Raw genomic sequence first — 21,388 nt, 5'->3', positions numbered from 1 at the left:
CAATTATCTCTCCAAGAAAAAAATGCAATTAAAAAGAAGGCTACCCCACAACAAAGGTTCAAATTTCTCAGTGGGGAATAAGTAATAATAAGAAATATATTTGCAGGTTTAAAACTGAATGGTATCAAAAGAAAAGTTGGCTTTGTGGTTGTGAAGTTAAAAATGCATTGTTTTGTTTTCCCTGTTTACTGTTGGGAGGTGACTTAATGTGGACAAAAAGTGGCTTTACAAACATAAACAGAATGAAAGAAAAACTCTAAAACATGAGAGTTCGAAGAAACATATTGATAATGTGATTTCACTATCGCTTTTAGAAGCATAAATATTAAAGAACAGCTTAGTGAGGCCTACAGACTTTCGATCTGCAAACATAACAGAAAAATTACCAAGAATCGTGAGGTATTATCTAAAATAATAGACTGCATTAAATTTTGTGGACAGTTTGAAATTTCTTTACGTGGACATGATGAAAAAGACTATTCTAAATATCCAGGAGTATTCAGAGTATCCAGGAGTATTCAGAGGATTAATAAATTTTGCCTGTACATTAGATTCCAATTTAAAGAACCATTTAGAAAGTAATGCAGCATTTAAGGGCATTTCAAAAACTATTGAGAATGATATTCTTGACTGTTTGCTGCAAATATGCCGGGATGAAATAAAAAGAGAAATTAAAGAAGCTTCATTTGTAGCTGTCATGGCTGATGACACAACAGATGTTTCAGAACATATACAAATGGTAATTGTTCTGAGATATGAACCGAATGGAGACATTTTTGAGCATTTTTGGGGTTTTTTCACTCCTGAAAACCAAACAGCAGATGGAATATTGAAGTGCGTTCTAGATCAGTTAGATGTAATCCTCAAAGGAAATACTCAAATACTGGTTGCCCAGACATTTGATGGCGCAAGTGTGATGAAAGGCAAGAAAGGGGGAGTTCAAGCTAAAATAAAAGAAGTGTACAAAAATGCACATTTTATTCACTGCTATGCACACCAACTGAATCTGATGAGAAATGCAGCAAGTAGTAACCGAGATTCAAGAATACACTTGGTCGTCGACTTACGACCGGCCACATTTACTACCACAAAAAAAAAATAATAATTAATAAATTAGGAAGTCACTACTGAGGACACCCATAACCCAGGTGAGGAGGCACATCGATGATGGGAGGCCTGAGGACAGCACCAGGCACATACACTCAGTAGCTTTCAAGCATCTGTTGCGTGTGATGTATTAATTCAAATTCTACTGAAATACCCATAAAATGTTTAGTAAAAGGAAAATGCCTTCATCTACATATATGCCAGCTAAGAAGTCAAGGAAAACTGTTGATTTAGAGTGTAAAATGAAAATTATCCAGCAGTATGAAGGCGGAAAGAAAGTGAATACGATAGCACGTGACTTGAAGTTATCACATTCCATGGTATCGACGATATTTAAGGACAAAGAAAGAATTCGGGAAGCTGTGAAAGGTTCTGCACCTATTAAGTCTACAATTTTAACCAAACAATGACAGGAACCCATCCATGAAATGGAGAAATTGTTGTTTATGTGGATGGAAGATTTAATACAAAAAAATACACCCATGAGCCTTCACACAGTGCAAGCAAAGGCTAGAAGTTTGGTTTCAGAGTTTAAAATCACGCGCCGGAGACAATTACGCAGAAGATTTTCAGCTAGTACTGGGTAGTTTAAGCATTTAAAAAAAAGATTTGCTTTGTATAATGTCTCTATAAATAAAAATGTCCTACCTCAACCCAAGAACATGACCCTGACGATGCACAACCCAGCACAAGCAAAGATTAAAAATTGCTTTGTAAATTTCATTTGTATTAATTTTTACATTAATTTTAGATTGTATTTTTGTGTTTACAGTACATTCTGTACAGTATTATTTTCACATATGTACAATATAATTATAGATTGTAGTTTTGTTTTTTAATAAACAGTATGAATAATAAATCAATTAAAATGTAGAGAATTTTTGAATTTAACCTCATAGAGAGAGATAGCCTAGGCATAGAAACGAAGGTATGTACAGTATCGCTAAGTAAAAGATAAAAACATTACTGTAATTAAAATGAAAAATAAAAGATGATAAAAATTTAAAAGATTATAAAAATAAATTATAAAGATGATAAAAAGATTAGAAAGGTTAAAAAATACTGTTAATAAATATATGGCCGACATACGACCAGATCGACTTATGACCTGTCAGTCAGAACAGAAGTCGGTCGTAAGTCGACGACCAACTGTATTCTTCTCGAATCTCATGTCAATACCAACATTTTTCTCGAGATCACCCCAGATTCTCTCTGTTCTCAGAAAGTATATGGACAGCCATGTTGCCTGACCTTCCCTTACAAGATGGAACTTCAATATATGCACCGTGAACAGCGTTTACGAAAATTTTGAATCCTTAAAAAAGTGCATGGAGGAACTACAAGCGACAGCAAATGCAGATAAGATGATTTCAGAAGCAACTGGAATTTTGCACATCTTGAGTAATGAAAAATTTGAGTTCTGGTTAGAACTTTTCAATCAGCTAATGCCTCACGTGGAAGTTATAATCAAATGCAATCTCAAGAAATTGAGGCAGTTAAAATACATGAATATATAGGAAACTTTAAGAATGCCATTCTAAAAATCAGGAATTCAATGTACTGTGGAAATCCTTCAAAAACACTCATTATTGAAGCAAAGGAAGTATGCAACTATGAGTGCTGACATAGGTGAGAGATCTTCTTTTACAAAGCAATTAATTGCTGCTAAATTGTTTGACAAGAAGAACTTTTATTTTTTGTACGAAAATGCCCATGGAAGAGGTACGGGAGACTACTGAGGCATATCCCATGATTGAAAGAGAAAAACTTCTTACGGAATTACAAGTTTTCTGTAGTAGACATGATCTACACAATTATTGCAAATTAACTGACTTGCTGAAATTTATCTCAGAAAATAATCTAGCTGAAGTTCTTGGTGAACTTACAAAACTCATAAAAGTTCTTTTGACCATTCCGATGACTACTTCAGAGGCTGAATGCTGCCATTTGACATTAAAAAGAATAAAAACATTTTTAAAGAACATTATGAATCAGGAAAGGCTAAATGCTCAAGCAATGCTTTCAATAGAGAAAAGCTTGATCAACAGTGCACCAAACTTGAATGAAAAGTTATTAATCTATTTTCAACAAATGAAAACCGAAGAATGGATTTTGTTTTTAAATAAAAGTTCAAGTCTGTTAATGGTAAATGTCTAGTTAATGTTTTGTAGTATTTTTAACTTCCTTATTTTTATTACTGTGTATGTCTACATGTCTTATAACCAAGACAATTTAATGTAACTTTAAGACGCAGCACCCCCAAACATCAGTCAATGTTGAAAGCCAGTGGTGTAATAATACGGGGAGTGTTTTCATGGTGCACATTGGGTCCGTTGACACCATTACGGAGACATTTGATTCTACAGGTTATCTGGAAATTGGTTCCAGATGGGTGCATCCTTTCATAGCTGCAGTGTATCCATCTATGAATGGGCTCTTTCAGTTCAGCCTTTGTGGCACGTCACAAGGCCAGAATTGTACAAAACTGGTTCCAGGCTGTTTCGAGGACTAAATGGGGGGGGGGGGATCTACTTACTATTAGGTAGGTATACTTAATGAAGTGACTACTTTGTGTATATATGCTAATGGATTTGATTTCTTTGTAGAGTTTCGAAGAGAGGCGTGCAATAGAGGCTTCCCCAAGAGTCCAAAAAGAAGAAACAGGTAAGGATTTTTTCTTCTCTTTATTAAATTCAGTAATTGGAGGTTGCATTTATTTTTCTTCAAAAATAGTTTTTCACAATATTTTCTCCTAATGCTAACTATTGCATGGAATATTAATTGCTGTTCCAGTAAAACTCAAAGTAAACAACCACCAAACCAACATTATTGAGCACATTAAGAAATTTCAAAAAATATTATCTTCTCAGTATTAGTCAGAGTTCATTTCATTACTGTAAATTTACATGGCTTTAAATATCTTTATATAGCATTAGTGTAATGACAAATGCTTTGGTAAATATTGTTTTACCCTAATAGGAAGTGAAATGATATGATAAAATATAAAGACATTGATATTTCTTTTTTTGTAAATATAGAGAATTTTACCAAGTAATTATGAGCTCTGCCCCCTTTCAAATTTGCTTTGTGAAATTGTAAATAATATATTGTATATAAATAGTAGTTTTATTCATATATATATATATTTTTTTTTTTCCTGTCCAGTTACTGTTGCAAATGACTGTTTTCATAACAGTAGTTCTGTTTTATATTTGATTTTTCTTGATTTTTGAAAATACTTCTACAGCTTTAATTCCATGGCAGATGCAGAAGATTGAGTTTACAGTTTTAGTCCCTCCACCTGACACTTTGTTGGCTTTAATTTGGGAAGGAATTACATGGGAATATCTTAGATAATCAGTTGTTTTTAAATTATATGCACATGGATTCTATTGTTTTATAGTAAATCTTAAATTTTAATGAAAAATATTATTCTGTTTTTCTTGTATTTCATCTTTTGCTTACAGATTTGATTCTCCTAGAATCATTCAGGCACTTTTCATAATCCCAAAATTAACTAACTGTGGACTTCAGTTCACATTTTATTATTTTCGGGGTTATGAAAGGCATGTTTCTGCATTAATTTTTTGCTGAATTTGACTGACACAAAATACATAGAGTAATTCAAAAGTATCTTCACAACATGTAAGCCTATAACTTCATGTATTTTTACCTTAGTAAAACATTAATTATGTTAAAAATAGCATTGTCTTACATATCTGGGCCATATGGGTCAGTGGCAAGGCTATATGGGCTGCTTAGTTTGAATCTGATTTTCATTAACACTAGAGTTGTTTGCATGGGGGACAACAGTCCTCCAAGACATTTAAAATTGTTGCCTTTGTACTTGCAGCTGCAGGACTGAAGCTCTCAATACCTTTCCAGCTTATCCTAATTCCATATGATTAATTTCATAATTTCCATATGATTTGAGATCTGTTGTGGGTGAGTAGTCTAAGTAATTTGAGCCCAGATTGAGCTGAAGGACAGTAGTCCTTCACATGACTACTCTTGGTTCAATTCCAGTTTTGATTTCAGAGTATGACATTCTTGTTCAATGGGTAATCATGCAGTTATTTTATTCTGATCTTGTTATTATTTTGGTATGTTTCAGTTCTAGAGTTTACTGTTCACTGTGTAATCAGGCAGTTATTTTATTTATGTGAATTCATCTGCAATAATTCTTTTACAGTGTGACAAGTTGCCATGATGCATTGTAAAAGAATTTACTGCAAGTGATTTTACTTCTGAAGTGAAACAGTTGTCAGAATCTACAACCGAATGGTGCAGTTCATGAACCAAATGAGCTGGCTTTGACACCTCGGGAACTAAATTTGAGATGGAGACAATGTATAAGCTGACAGTATTGGTTGTAGTGATTGTGATTCTATTACAACTAGACACTGAAAAAAGTTTTTTAGTAAATTTTCCTGAATCGTGCTAATGATATATATATGTAAATTTGTTCAACAGTTGTCACAACTGAATCAAAATGATATAATTATCCCCAATGGCAAATAAAATTTAGTCGATAGATCCTAAACATCATTTGAGTGGCTAAATGTTTTGTAAATCTTTATTGTCCAAAACATGGTCTGTAATGATAATAGTACGTTACAATTTGCCATTTGGACAAAAATTAGAATCCAGGTTTCCTGGTTGAATTAAATACTGTTTCTGCACTTTTACTGTAATAAAATGCAATGCAGTTATTATTTTGGCAAAAAGCAGAAATCTAAGCACTTCAGCCTGTGTAAAGTGAAATCTGTCTTTAATTTCTAAAAGGAATACAGATAATTTTCAGTTGTTTTGTGGTACCAATTATTGTATGACTTCTGTAGTGACTGAATTACTGTCCTTATTACAATGTGTGAATGTGGAAGTGTAATAAGGACAGCAATTCATTTATTGAATAAGCAGCACAGGAAGTAACACAATTGAAAATTATTTGTAATTATTTGAAAATTATTAATCCTAACCTAATATGGCAACCATATCTCTATTCAAGTAGGCAAGTTGGTTTGATGTGTGCCTTTTATATCAGTTGTCAGAATTGCTCACGTGCAGAAATGGCTTATTTCACAAGTGGGGTACATGCTTATTGTTGTACATTACTTTATTATATTATTTATACTACTATATCCATATTTTTCTGTTCTGAATATATCTGCTTTTAAAAATTATTGCATTTAACTTATGTGAAACTTAAGATATCAAACAAATGAAAAATTTAGTATTGTTATTTGTTTTAAAATATCATTCAAGCAGTGTGTACAACTTGGATAATGCTCCCCATGCTGCTTAACATCAGTATGCTCCCCCTCACAAAAGGCAGAGTTAATCCACAGTTCTTTTCTTTACTGGAAGTTAAACAGCAAGATTACTGATTTCAACAGATAAGATAAGAAGGTGGAGGACATCTGCACATAATTTGTAATGAGGATACTAGGAAGATGCTTTGGAGACTTATTTTTAAGGATGCATGGCAGTCAAGATCTCCACACCTGTTATGACCAGTTTACTTTTGTAGACAATTTAAAACTGTGTGTGTGTGTGTGTGTGTGTGTGTGTGTGTGTGTGTGTGTGTGTGTGTGTGTGTGCGCTCAAATGATCCTCACTTATTAATAAGAACAACAACAGAATATTGAGAAGTTTGTTTTAAACATAACTCAGGCATTGCCGACTGGGCTAGCCAGGTGGGTAAAGTGCCTGCCTGGCAACCCAAAGGTCGTGGGTTCGAATCCTGCCTCGGGCTTGGATCAGAGTAAAATGCAAAAACTTTGGGAGGTGCATTATGGCCACAGAAGCCAATGCACCAACAACTAACAAAAAAAAAAAAAAAAAAAAAAACTCAGGCATCTCTTTTTCCATGCTTCCTCCAACATGGTGGAAAGAGTTGAAATATGCAGTAGAGAAGGAAGTGCTCATTTCTGTCATCTTTTGCAGTTGTATATACTTATACAACTGTATATGTATTATTGTTAGAGAAGTACTATACAGTATTGGTAAACTCCATATCAAATAGTTTACATCCACAGATTTGTATATATGCAATTTTTTTTTTTTATATCCTGCTGTTCTGCATCTGCAGTATGGTAATATTTTTTGTTCACTTCACAGAGGGTATCAGTACAAGAACGAAATTACTAGTGCAGAAGAAATGCACTCAGATAATAAAGAATTATGAGAACTTGCTTAATATCATTTTGCATTTTCTTGAACAAACACTATTTTGAGTGGATATAGCATGGATTTTGCAGAAAGGTTCCATTTGTCATCCAGAAAAGTGAACTGCAAGATGCTTTAATCACTTTGGGGATTTTGCAAGTGATATACAATCATAGAATTGCGCAGGCCAAGAAGTGCTTCAAAATCAGTGATATGATCTTCAAGCCATGTTAATAGGCCTAGTATGTACACACCATCCTGCTGAAAGAGACTTTTTCTGTATTTATATATGTTATCTGTATTGGTAAAGGCCTCTTGTCCCATTACCAGCACCCACTTGATGCTTGATCTTATCCCTTTATCAGGTATCAAAATTTCTTTTTAGTTAATTTACGTTAATCTATATTTCTGCAAAATAAAACTGCTATCATATATCAAACACTGATAATTGAAGTAGCTAATATAAAGCTATTTTTCTTACAGATTTACGCCAGAGAAGCAGAGGAGGGCTGCCACCTTTGTCGTTACCAGCACCTCAAGCGAAGCTTGCTCTTACCCCTGCAGGTCAAGGGATTGCATCACATTCCATTCCTTTTCCCCCTGGAAAGTTTCCTTCCCAAACTCCCTTATCTAATACCATTTTTCAAAGAAATGGGCAACAGTGGGGTGGGTAGTGCAGTATGATAATGTAGAATTTTTTCTTATTTTTCAAAGTTTAATAATTATGCGCAGTTCTAATTTTTAAAATTTAGAGTAAATTTCAATGTATATGTTCCACTCTTTTAACAGAATGTGGAACCTAAATAAGATTTTTGGCTACATTTTAAAGGCATTGGATGAAGATGAACATATGCTATCCTGTTAAAAATTATTGGACCTTCTTAGGTACAAACAAAATATGCATTTATTCAAATAAATTAATGATATGTTGGCGATCTTTTTCAATCATTTCTGGTAGAAAGTTGGTGCTCCATTCCCCCCCCTTTAAAGCATTAATAAGCTATACTAATGAATAGGACCATCTCAGCCATGCCCTTTTCCTAATTCTGTGTTCCAGTTCATCCTAAAGATGATCAGTCTGTACTGTCCACTCATTGCAATTTTTAGTGTTATTCTCTACTCTTCAAGGGTTGCATTCACAACCCTTCCCTTTTGTGACACAGAGCACTGCTATGTTAGGAAGTGTAAAGGTTCTTCCATAAAATTTCTACAGTTGTAGGGCAAAGCAACCAGTGGACTTATGCCACCAGACCACAAGAAACACTGCAGGATCATTACACCTCCCAACTTCACACTTTGGACAATGTATTTAGATAGTATGCATTCTGTGTGCACGCTTCATACTTAACCAAATCTATCAGACTGGAAGAACATGTCTAGGGTTGGTTTGCCTTGCACCATGCAGGTTGAGGGTATTAATTTTTTTTTTGTGATCAAAGCTTATGGACTCTTGTGAAAATTCACAGCATGCAGCTCTTATGTGTGCCATAGAAACGTGTCAAGGTATGCCTGTGTCTGCAGCTCCACACTGATAATCTAGGGTCTGATGGTAAGATAAGGTAACCAACCATTTCTGTTCAGCTCTTGACAGTCAATATTTTACACTCAGTTCAATATTTTTTCTGAAATGAAGCTCTCCAACTTTTATTTGGTACTCAAAATGAACCCAGCAATCTCATGGTCTGACAGTTGATTTATACAATGGGATAAATTCTTCTATCTTAATTTGCTTCTTTTTATTATCTTACCAGCCTTTTTCACATAAGTGGGCCACTTTATAGACACCTTATCATCAGATTAATAAAGTTAGTATGAGGATTAGGGAACTATTATACTTCAGTGTAGGAATCTAAATCAGTACACTTTCAACAGGAGTCACTCAACATGAAAGATGCACAAAGTTTAATATTAACTCTCTGTAGTTAATATTAAACCATGGCTGCATCATAAAATTATGCCATGGCTGCATCATAAAATTCTGCTTCCGGTCCAATTTTGCAGCTTTGACAAGAAGAAATTGAGGAATTCTTAGAGAATTTAAATGGATTTAAGGTGTTTTTTGGTGTTTTTCACATGGGACTAAATGAAAAAAACTAATTAATATAAAACAATACTGGTCTGAAGAATGGACAAACAGAATTCTATTTACCAAGGTTGTATTTTTAAGGAAGAGATTTCGGGATGTTATATCTCTATCAAAAAAAAAAAAAAAAAAAAGGAATTCAAAGTGTAGAAAATATTTTCTAGGGTAAACAATATTGAGCAGGAATGTACTATTTTGCAGGCTGCATGTGGCCTACACCTTCACATCATGTGGCCTTTGGCTACATAAGCAGCCTTCCAGTGTTGTGTGTCCCCTGAGTTTAAAACTAGTGTGTCACAAAATTTAGTTTCACATTGACTTTTGAAAATACAGTAGAACCCAGATAAGAAGTTTTCCAAGGGACTGGAGTGACCTAAGGGCAGTGATGGATCCAGAAAAAAATGACAGGAGGGGCACCATTTGTGATGCACAAACAAGGCATAAAATAATGCACATAACAAAATAAATATGACACTCAAACATAATATGACTGGCGGACACAGGCGCACAGCTAAAGTCTGAATTACTTGGATGTAAACATTATGCACAACCAAACTGCGTGATGCCTTGAACTAGAATGACGAACACATCAGTATCAGTGGTGCCAACTGTAGTCAGTTGAAAATAGCTGAGCCATGATCCAAAAATAGATAAAATAATGTTAATAATGAAAAAAAAAAAATTTTTTTTTTTTTTGTAGCTAAAGGGAATTGAAATGATTGGTGTATATTCTCTGGAAAAACGATGGGGGGGGACACGTGCCCCTACCCTGAATTTGCCACTGCCTAAGGGTATGAAATATTAACTACACAAATAAAAATGAAAAGATACAGATTCATAAGTTCTATTTTAGATACTTAATAGTATCTAAAATAGAACTTATACTACTATACATAAGTACTATTTTAGAATTTATAAATATTTTACTCTGCCTATGGGAAACATTTTTAAACTGAAGATTTCTAATTGCATAACATTCTGCTATTGGTAAACTCATTACCAAGTTGTAAGAATGAGCTCCTTTGGAGTTTCAAAATACCTTAAAAGCTCACAATTACAATAAGACAGAGCAACAATCCACTAAGTAATTCAGAATATTTCACAACCAATAGAACTTAATGCTTAACGTGGTCTACGTTTCCAAGTATGGATATCAATGAAAACAATTGCAATATGTCACTTCTTACATCAAAATGTTTATACTAGAAAGTTTTTAGTGCTGAAAGCCTCAGACTATGGAAAATTCACTAATCCAAGTTAGTGCTTAGTATCATTTTAGTTCCTAGTAAACCATCGAAGTAGTTAAAATGGTATAATTTCTGTTATATCTCATGTTGTGAATGCCTTCGCAACGAGTTAGCATTAGTAGAGGCATACGATGCAAGAAAGCAAGCTTGTGCAGCATCAGCCAAAAAAAAAAAACTGCTCTGATTTCACCCCTCCGTTCGTTCCATATACCTGTCCAGCTCAGCCTTAAATTTATTTAGGCTGTCAACTTCCACAACAAAAGATGGAAGTCGGTTCTATCATTCAACCACCCACTGGCTAAAGGCAAACTTCTGCACATCTATCCTACAACTGTCTTTCCTCAATTTGAATTTATGCCCTCTCAGGTGATTATTCTGAGCAAGAGGAAGAATTCCATCAGCATTGAGCATGCTCAAACCATTCAAGGCTTTATACACCTCAATCAAATCACCTCGCAGGTGCCTAGTCTACAAACACTGTAATCTGCAAAACTTTCTTCGTAAGAGCAACCCTTTGTTCCATTTGCTAATCTTGTTGCCATTCTCTGTACTTGTTCCAACAGCTCTACATCCTTCTTAAAATGAGGCCTCCAGACCTGTATACAGTACTGAAGGTGTTGCCTGACCATCGCCTAATACAATAGGATAATCACCTCCTTATCGCTGCTAGAAAAATTCTTGTATATCATTGACAAGACACCATGAGCTACTCTTGCAGACTGTCTGCACTGCTCAGAAAACTTCATATCTGCCTGCACAATTACCCCAGGTCCATTTCATTCTCTATTACTGTCAGTCTAGTACCACAGAGTTGATACATTACTCTGGGGTTGCTGTTTCCCATATGTAGTACTTTACATTTGTCAATGTTAAACCTCGAAGCCCATCTGCTCAACCTTTAAAGATCCTGTTGCAGTAGCATAGTCAGTAGTGTCCTTGACAACCCTGCCAACCTTCGTATCGTCTGCAAACTTGGACATAAGCTTGATATACCATCATCAATATCATTTATAAATACAGAAAACAACAATGGACCCAATACCGAACCCTGAGGGACTCCACTAATAACAGTAGTCCACGAAGAGCAGTGTCCATTGATTACCACTCTGTGTCTTCTCCCACTCAACCATCCCTTTATCCATAGCAGCAATTTGCCCCCAATGCCGCAGTGCTCCAATTCGTGCAGCAGGCTTCCATGTGCAACAGTATCAAAAGCCTTTCTAAGATCCAAATATATGATATCAAAGTTATTCCCTGCATCCAGTTGCTTTGTGACCACATCATATTATCCAATCAGATTGGTCAGACAAGACTTTCCCTTAACAAATTCATGCTGTGTCCAAGCTATAACTGAAGTCTTGTCTAGATGATCCTGCAGTGCTTCTTTAACCAGTGCTTCCATTAATTTTCCTTGAACAGAAATTAAACTAACAGGTCTATAATTACTTGTGTTGCCCTTTGATCCTCCTTTGTGAATTGGGGTCACATTTGCACATTTCCAGTCCAATGGGGACCTCCCCTGAATTTAAGGATGCTCTCATAATTATGGCTAAGGATTTGCTTACTTCCTGTGCTGCCTCCTTTAATATAACTGGATAGATCCCATCCACCCCAGGTGCCTTTTTTATGTTTATCTTCAATAATTTCTCCACTTTCCCCCCAGTTATTACAAAATCATCTAACTCACTGTCAGAGTTTAGTTCACCTCTGGCAATCCCCTCCCTGAATAACTCCTCGTGTGAATGTAGATGCAAAATATTCATTTAGTTTGTTAGCCACCTGAGCAGGATTGTCAACAGTTAATAAAATTTGATTTTCTGTATTTCTTTCTGATATTTTGTGTATCTTCCTTGGAATCTAGCAATACTATTATTATTATTACTATTATTATTTTTTTTATGTGAACCCCAAACACGAGAGGTATTAGAACCTATAGTACTTAGTACCGTGCTTGGGTTGGAGGTTGAGAAGACAAAAGAAGATATTTGTTGACATTGGACTTGAACTTCTGTAGATTGCAATTTTCAGGAAATACGTATGAAGGAAGGTTGTTCCAGAAAACGGTAGTTGAATGAATAAATGAGGAAGATGAAAAGTTGGTTCTGTGGGTTTGAAGTTGGACAGTAAATGGATGTTGGCTGGTGGCGGCACGTGTTCAGACTGTTTTGAAAGAGAGAGTGGGAATTATAGAAGCCAATTCAGAAGAACAGTGCCCATGGAAGTATCTGTAGAAGAGGCATGCAGTAGAAACAGTACGTCTATGAGAAAGCGAGTGGAGAGACTCTGTTAGAGATGAATCATTAATTAACCTAACTGCCTTCTTCTGAATGGAATCAAGAAGCCTGAGAGAGGTTTGGGGGCACCACCCCAGATGTGGGAACAATATTCCATGGCAGGGCGGATTTGTGATTTATACAGAGTGAGCAGCTGTTTGGAAGAAAAGTAACGCCGAGAACGAAAGAGAAAACCAAGTTTTTTAGATGCAGAGGAAGCAATATTTGTAATGTGCTTGTGCCAAGAGAGATTAGAAGTCAGGGTAATCCCCAAAAGAGATATATTATTTTGCCTAGAAATTGGAGTGTCACTAAAGATAATCATAGGAGCAGAAGAATCCTTTTTGCGAGATATAAGACAAGACTGAGTTTTAGAAGGGTTGAAATCAACTAAGTTGTCATTGCCCCACTGGAGAATTACCTGAAGATTGGCATTTAAGGAATTGGTAGCAGATTTCCGAGAAGTTGAAGCTGATTGAGCAGGACAAGATTTCTCAAAATGGAAAGTGGAATGTAATGTGCTATCATCGGCAAAACTATGGATAGGATTTCCAGTCAATGGAAGAAGGTCATTAATATACAAGAGGAAAAGAGTGGGGGAAAGAACTGAATTTTGTGGGACACCGGCATTAGTGGAGAAGTTAGAAGACAGAGAGCCATCTACCATCACCCTCAGTGAGCGATCAGAGAGAAAACTGGATAACCAATTACTAAAAACAGTTGGCAAACCATAAGATGGAAGCTTGTTTAGAAAACCTTTATGCCAAACACGATCAAAAGCCTTTGAGATGTCAAGAGCAACTACTTGTGTTTCACCGAACTTTTCCATTGAATTAGTCCTAGTATTAGTAAATTAATAAGAGGAGTTTACCTCAATGTAGTACGTAGAACACTTCCGTATGATACCCTCCAGAAATTAAAACGGAAAAAATGAAAAAATCGACAACTTACCGGTACATTAAAGTAAAATATAAATAATTAAATAATCAATTTAACACAATTCAAAATCAATTTAAAACAATTAAAATTCAAATTAACGCAATTAAAAGAATCTAACGAAAATATTCAAAACGATTTTTAGAAGACCTTTATGCCAAACACGAACAAAAGCCTTTGAGATGTCAAGAGCATCTACTTGTGTTTCACCGAGGAAGGAAAATCGTTTTGAATATTTTCGTTAGATTCTTTTAATTGCATTAATTTGAATTTTAATTGTTTTAAATTGATTTTGAATTGTGTTAAATTGATTATTTAATTATTTATATTTTACTTTAATGTACCGGTAAGTTGTCGATTTTTTCGTTTTTTCCGTTTTAATTTCTGGAGGGTATTATGCGGAAGTGTTCTACGTACTACATTGAGGTAAACTCCTCTTATTAATTTACTAATATTATTATCAACGTAGAACATATTGAGTATTACAGCTCTGATTCATACTATCTAATTGAATTAGTCCATAAATGGGTAACATAAGCCAGAATATCACCAGTGGATCGACATTGACAGAAACCATACTGGCGATCGTTGATCAGACGGAAGGTTACTAGGTAGTTTAAGAGTTGGCGGTTAATTGATTTCTCCATTACTTTAGAAAGAGTAGAAGTAATTGCAATGGGACGATAATTGGATGGGAGGGATTTGTCACCCTTTTTAGGAACTGGCTGGATATGAGCAAATATCCAAGCAGAAGGAAAAACACCTTTGGAATAAGAAAGTGAAAAAGGTGGCAAAGAATAGGAGTAAGTTCAGGAGCACAGGTTTTGAGAACAAGTGGAGAAATACCATCAGGATCTGGAGCTGTCTTAGCATCAAGATTCATCAAAATCCTTTTGACAGAAGACCACAGGAGGCATTGAATGGAGCGTATTGGGAATGGTGGGTGGTGTTTTACCAAGATCATTAATACATGAGCTGGAAGAAAAATGGGATGCTAGCAGGTCAGCTTTATCCTTGGCTGAAGTGACAACAGAACCATCTGGTTTTGACAGAGGTGGGAGCAGAGATGGACAAAAGTTGCAGCCAATAGCTTTGGCAAGAGACCAGAATTCTCGGCTACCATTAGGGCAAGAAGCACGTTTTCTACTATTAGCCTGTTCAAACTCTAGTTTGGACTGATTAATAACTGCTGTACAATTGTTGCGAGCTTCGGTGTAGGCAGAAAATGAAACTGAAGAATTTGAAACAAGCCAATTACGATATGCAACATTCTTCTCTTGAACAGCCTTAGCACATTTATTGGAAAACCAAGGTTTAAATAAAGGACGAGATTTTAAAGTGGAGTGTGGGATAAAGGATTCCATTCCTGCAAGAATAATTTCACTGACACGATCTGAGCAAACATTGACATCAGAAGTTTTGAAACAGTAATCCGACCAAGGAAAAGAAGAAAAGAAGTCTCGCAGGTCATCCCATTTTACATTCTTGTAATGCCAAACAACACGAGGTTGGGAATAGCCATTGGAGAAAAGACAATCACCAAGTTGTGATCTGAAGTTCCTAAAGGACCTCTCACTTCGACCGTGTACTTAGAAGGGTTATTTGTGAGAAAAGATCAAGCTTATTGGCTGTATGATTAGGATTGTCCGGTATTCTTGTAGGTAAATGAACCATCTGTGCTAGGTCATTAGTAATTGCAAAAGCCTCAGCATCTTGACCTGCTGGGTCGGTGTGACTAGAAAACTGAAGCCAGCTGGAGTTGTGAACATTAAAATCACCAAGGAAAATTACCTCACTGTTAGGAAAGTTGGACTGGAGAAAGTCAGGTTGCAAAGAGAGGAAGTCAAAGAGCTCCAAGTGATTAGTGGAGTTGGGAGAACGGTAGAGACAACAGATGAATTTGACATAATGAAGTAGAGAGATTTTAAGCCAGAGAAGATCAAAGAGAGGAGATTCCAAATTGCCAAGTCTCTGACAGGGAATATCAGAACGGATATATGCACAAGTACCACCTTTGAGACGAAAGGAATCACACAGTGAATAATTTGGGCATCTGAGATGAGCAGTAGTTGAATCAACCAATAACTGAGATTCTGTCAGAAAAAGTACATGGGGTTTGGCAGACTGCAAGTGGAAATGGACGTCGTTGAGATTAGAATTGAGACCACGTATATTTGTGAAATGAATTAGGAAGTACTTGGGAGGTTTAGATCTTTTCGCAGATAAGCTTGCTCTATTAGTTTGACAATTCATGGTGTATTCAATAGTAAGAAAAAGTGGGTGGGACATGCTGTATGAAGTAATGAAATTTTTGGATATGGCGTACATGTGGTAAGAATATACCCAGATCCTTGACATAACGTGACCTCGGCAATGCTCCCCACATACGCACTACTCGGACTCCCCCCAGTCACTGTCTGGCAGAGTAGAGGTAGAAAGATTATACACTAGCTGATCCAGAAGCCTCCTAGAGAGTTACCAATAGGTTCGGTCCAGTGTACTAACTATCGGCCGGCCTGCGAAGACCGTTTTAGAGCTGTACCCTCGAAATGTAAGGAATATTGGATCTTGCCAAGTCGTTCATCGTAACCTCAAAAGTCATCAATCATACTGCATGATGGAAGAGATAGAGAAGGGTTGACCGGAACTTAGCTCTAGAGACTAAACACGGGTTCCACCACTTCAAGCCTCCAATAAGCAAAGTGGTGGTATTGTACCGGTTGATGAGAGTCATCTACCACCTGGTACTGCCTGGTAACATAAAGGGGCGGCATTCCTCCATGTGGTGTGGGCGCCACACCTCGACCCCTGCTTACGTTGGTTCACACCTGGGTGGTCACCCACCATGTACTTGTGCATGGAGGTTATACCCAGGATTACTAACAGCCCCATCATCGTGAAGGTGCAAGCAGAGGATTTGGCAGAGGATATTATAATGATATAATAGAAATGTTATTAGTATTATGTAATAATTAGTGTATTTCGTATTTAATTATGAACCATCGATATCCAGTGGACCAATCTGATTCCTCCCCTTCCTTCTAGAGTTTACATAGGTAAAGAACTCTTTGCTGTTTTTCTTTACCTCCTTTGCCAAAGATTTCTCATAATCTGCCTTTGCCTGCCTAACCTCCTTTGTGACTTGGTTATAGACCAGCTTATATCTATCGTAGGCTTCCACGTCACCCATTAATTTATATGTATCCCATGCATTTTTCTTCTCTGCTACATGTCTCATTAATTTATCTGATATTCATTTAGGCCTAAACCTTGAACAATATTTCTTGGTTGGTATGTAAAGCTTAGTAGCATCCCAGATTAATTCTTTGAATGCTTCCCATTTTGAATTTGCTGTTGGTAACATCATCAGTTGGTGCCACCATATAGAATTTAAATACTGTCTCAGACCTCCATAGTCGCCTTTATGAAAGCAAACACCCCTCCCTTTATCCTTGATGGTAGTTACCTCTGAGTAAATCCCACTGCAGCACATTGTGATCACTGCCACCTAGTGGTTCATTTATCTGCAGATTCTTAATGCATGAAGAATCACTACTGATAATCAGATCAAGAGTATTACTCTCTCTGGTTGCCTCCCAAACATGCTGATGTAGAAAACAAATCCAATAAATCCACAAAAGCCTTGCTAGTGTGTGAGTGACCAACCCTAAAATTCCAGTCAATATCCAGGAAATTAAAATCCTCCATTATAAGACTCTCTGATTTCCTGGCCCACTCTATTTCCCTGTACAGTTTTTTATTATACTCATTAGAGTCATTAGGCCTATAACACACTCCTCCTCTTAATTTTGATTTCTCAGTGCTTATGTCACGGCGCCTCCGTAGCCAGGTGGGAAGGAGCAGCAGTGCGTAGCACACGTTTCTTGATTAGACTGGGGTTCGAGCCCGTCACTACCAAATACAGAGGATGTGAAATTGCCAGGGAATGACCACCGCATATCCATGGAGCAATATGGCCTTAGTTGCTAATGCTCCTAAAAAAAAAAAAAAAAAAAAAAAACCAAAAAAAGCTTATGTCACACCAAAATGACTTGATACTGCACTGTCCAGTTATGTCGACTGGCTGTACTGCCTTGGATTTTGTGTTTCTTAACTAATAGCATAACCCCTCCTCCCTTCCTATCCTTCCTGTACACATTGTACTCTCCTAATTCCAGTTCTGCATTCCTTATATCTGTGTGACACCACGTCTCTGATATCCCAACAATATCAGCCTTTGATGTTTTGACCAACACCTCAAATTTATTTACCAAACTCCTAGAATTGGTGTACATGCAAGTATATATGAACCTGTTCCTATTCTTAGCTACCCTAACACAACCCATGTGTTTACTTGTACCACAATGACTTGCCCTGATATTGAACTATCTCGAATAAGCAACGCTTCGACAATGGATTCTCGGCAGATGCTACCACCCCACCACCCCTGGGTGGTGGTATCTGCCAAGAATAAGTAACATTAGTCTTCTCCATTGACGAAGTGTTGCTTATTGGAGGTAGTGCAACATCAGAGCAACTAGTGAAGGCATTCACAATATGAGATATAACGAAAACAATGCCATTTCACCTACTTTGGTGGTTTACCATGAACTAAAATGATGCTTGGCACTAACTTGTTCGATTACCAAATGTTTATATCGTTTAATTTTTAATATTAAAAATAAATAATTTCTATATCTAAAAAACATGTTAAGTGGGAAAATGTCATTATAATAATACACTGTTTATTCTTTATCATGAACTTTTTATGCTGGAAAATAATACGACAACATAGAGAGATGAAATTGGGACTTAAGGAACCAAACCTAGTACAGGAGAAAACTTTTTATGCTAGAATTTCTTATCCGGGTTCTACTGTATTTGTTTAATAAAATTTGATTTTTTGTATTTCTTTCTGATATTTTTTGTATCTTCCTTGGAATCGAACAAGATTATTATAATGATATAATAGAAATGTTATTAGTATTATGTAATAATTAGTGTATTTCGTATTTAATTATGAAATGTATATAAAAGAAAACTGAATAAATACAAACTTAAATAACAAAAATTCTGTTTTGAAAAATATACAATTAGTGGTAGGGAATTGGTCTTGTGGCCTGCAATCTGCTTGCCATGATGTCCCATGCAGTCCACAGCTTTCAGATTATCCATTGTAGCCAAAAAAAGTTTGGGTATTCTGATATTGAGGGTAGTGGATTTAATTTATTCACTGATTGATTTTATACCAGTTCTTATCCTAGTTTTTATACTAGCATAAGAACTTCAAAAACTAAACGTACACCTAAGAGGCAAATTATGAGAAACATGAAGGGATTACCATCAGAAATGAGAACCAAAAAAATTGAAATGTGCAGGAGTGTTGGTTTTCGAAAAGAGGATAAAGCACAGAAAGACAAAAGAACCATACTTATGCTTTCTATAATACTGAAACTGAAGTAACAATAGGAAAAGTAGAGGAAAGACAAGTCAGTCATGATTTGTCTTTCAGTTGTGAACAGTTTCTCCTGAAGATGGTGGATTCATCTCAAAACAATTTTGTTACAATCAGTTTGAAAGAAGTTCTTTTTTCAGTTCGTACAAGGTGTCTGAAATAAGAACATTCTTTCAGAAAAGGATATCAAGTTTAGATGCAGAAGACAGATTGAATGGCTGCTCTCATTTTGTGATGAAAATACAACTAAGAAGAAAGACTGTAGTGAGAGTAGTGTTGAAGGTGTAGAAAAGCAGTTTGGTATTGCGAGACATTTTCCAAAATAACCAGGATGCAAGTTTTTGAAATATTTTTTCAAGAAATATCATGCACCAAAATCATTCAAATAATTAACGTTTCAAATGTTTATAGAGTTTTTAAACGTTTTGCCATGCAGTTTTATATAGGAACTCATAAAAATTCAAAAGTAATTAATTTTTAGCCATCACATTTTAGGTATTCAATTTTGTTCTCCAGATTTTAAGAGTTGGACTGCAAAAGGTTTAAGGGGGAAAAAGCAGTTAACATCTTTCCATTTTAATGAACATAAGTGAAAGTTTCCCTATCTCCTTTTTCTTTTACTTAAATTCTATTCTTACAATGAATGAATAGTAGCATATCAGGCAAGCTGTTTTTATATATTACTGTTCTTAATATGAAAAAAAAAAAAAAAAAAGTTTGTGTCATTGAACATATCATACTTCTATTTTCGTTTCTTTGAAGCAAAATTCAAATTTGTATTATTATTTGAGTGGCATTAGAACTTGTTGCTCATATCTGTACATGTCTATTTCATCTGTAGAAAATCCAGAATAACTCACTGTGGTAGGGATTACCAACCCTACTACTTCTACCTAACTTCCTTCAATTGTTTACAAGAATTGGACTTAGACTTCTCCAAACAGGCTGCAGTTGGCAGTGTATTGTGTCAACTTAGCTGCCACAGTGGACACTTGAAGTATATTTTTTGTTGCAAACACCCTTTTTGACTTTTAAGTGGACAGAAAAAAACCAGCTTTAAGTAAATGCATGGCTGGTTCTTGCCCACCCTTCCCCATATGAACTCAAATTATAAAACATTTTAATGTTGTAGTGGTTATTTTAAAAAAATAAATAAATAAAATAACTTGAGTCCAATTTAATATCAATACTTTAGTAGTGTTATAATATGGCCAGAAGTAGGTATTTTGTGTCAGTTATATTACTGACTGGTGTTGGTATTATGATTGGCTTTATGAAGTTGGCTTTATGAAAAGGAAATATATTCATAACTAGAAAAAAATTTTTTTTTGAAAAACACCAAAAGTATACAACTAAAAATCATGAAATTGTGGGAACTAGGTACCAGTAATCTCTCACAAATGGCAAATTTAAGTATTAGTCATTCAGATGTTATATTCCCAGTGAGTTGAAATATAAGAATATATATGAATACGTTCTCATATATTCAACTCATTGTTTAAATATTTACTCACAATATTTATGTATTTTATATTTTATATATATATATATATATATATATATAGTATAAAATGTACCATAAAAATAGTGTAAAGGTTTAATTTACTAGTAATAATTTGAAGAATACATGCAGTTTTTATTGATAAAAACTGTAGGCAACAAATGCTTGCCCAAATTTTATCTTCAGCTTTTTTTGATAAAACAGTTGATTCGTTGATGCCATTTGTATGCATAATTGGAAAATCACTATTTCCACTTTTTAATTTATCTGATATAATAAACTTTTCTACTAATCCTATAATTTTTTGCTGTTTCTTAGAAGTAGAACTCATTTTTACTAATATTTTTATTCTTCGGCATAATAAATGGTATTTAAATAATAAAAATGAAAATTGCGTTCACTGGTGACTGAACATCACTGTAGCCAATCAAAGCAGTCCTTTAAAAAATATAAACCAATCAATCAATTTATTGCCAAGTCAGTATACTACAGCCAATCCAATGATCAGAGGGACTTATATAGAATATAAAAAGGTATGTTATAAAAAAAAATTAACAGTGATATACAGTATTACAATACATAACATTAAGAATATAAATACATAAGTTTAAATACATA

The 21,388-nt window shown here is 35.3% G+C and overlaps 1 protein-coding gene across 2 annotated transcripts in view; it reads left to right on the top strand.

Annotated features, from left to right (window-relative positions):
* Lnpk (zinc-ribbon metal-binding protein lunapark) overlaps window positions 1-21,388 on the top strand; it is a 206,312-nt gene that overhangs the window by 102,231 nt on the left and 82,693 nt on the right. The window contains exons 5-6 of one of the 2 annotated variants that reach the window (XM_090380315.1): window positions 3,714-3,771; window positions 7,759-7,839. In XM_090380315.1, coding sequence (XP_090236441.1) covers window positions 3,714-3,771; window positions 7,759-7,839 — 139 coding nt within the window. Of the gene's footprint in view, window positions 1-3,713; window positions 3,772-7,758; window positions 7,942-21,388 lie in introns of both variants that reach the window. The other variant, XM_090380310.1, reaches the window with a different exon arrangement.

Source organism: Mastigoproctus giganteus, chromosome 1 (genome assembly GCF_048544385.1).
Source record: "Mastigoproctus giganteus isolate SK-2022 chromosome 1, ASM4854438v1, whole genome shotgun sequence".
Classification (NCBI taxonomy): Eukaryota; Metazoa; Arthropoda; class Arachnida; order Uropygi; family Thelyphonidae; genus Mastigoproctus; species Mastigoproctus giganteus.
This window is presented reverse-complemented; position numbering and strand designations above follow the sequence as displayed.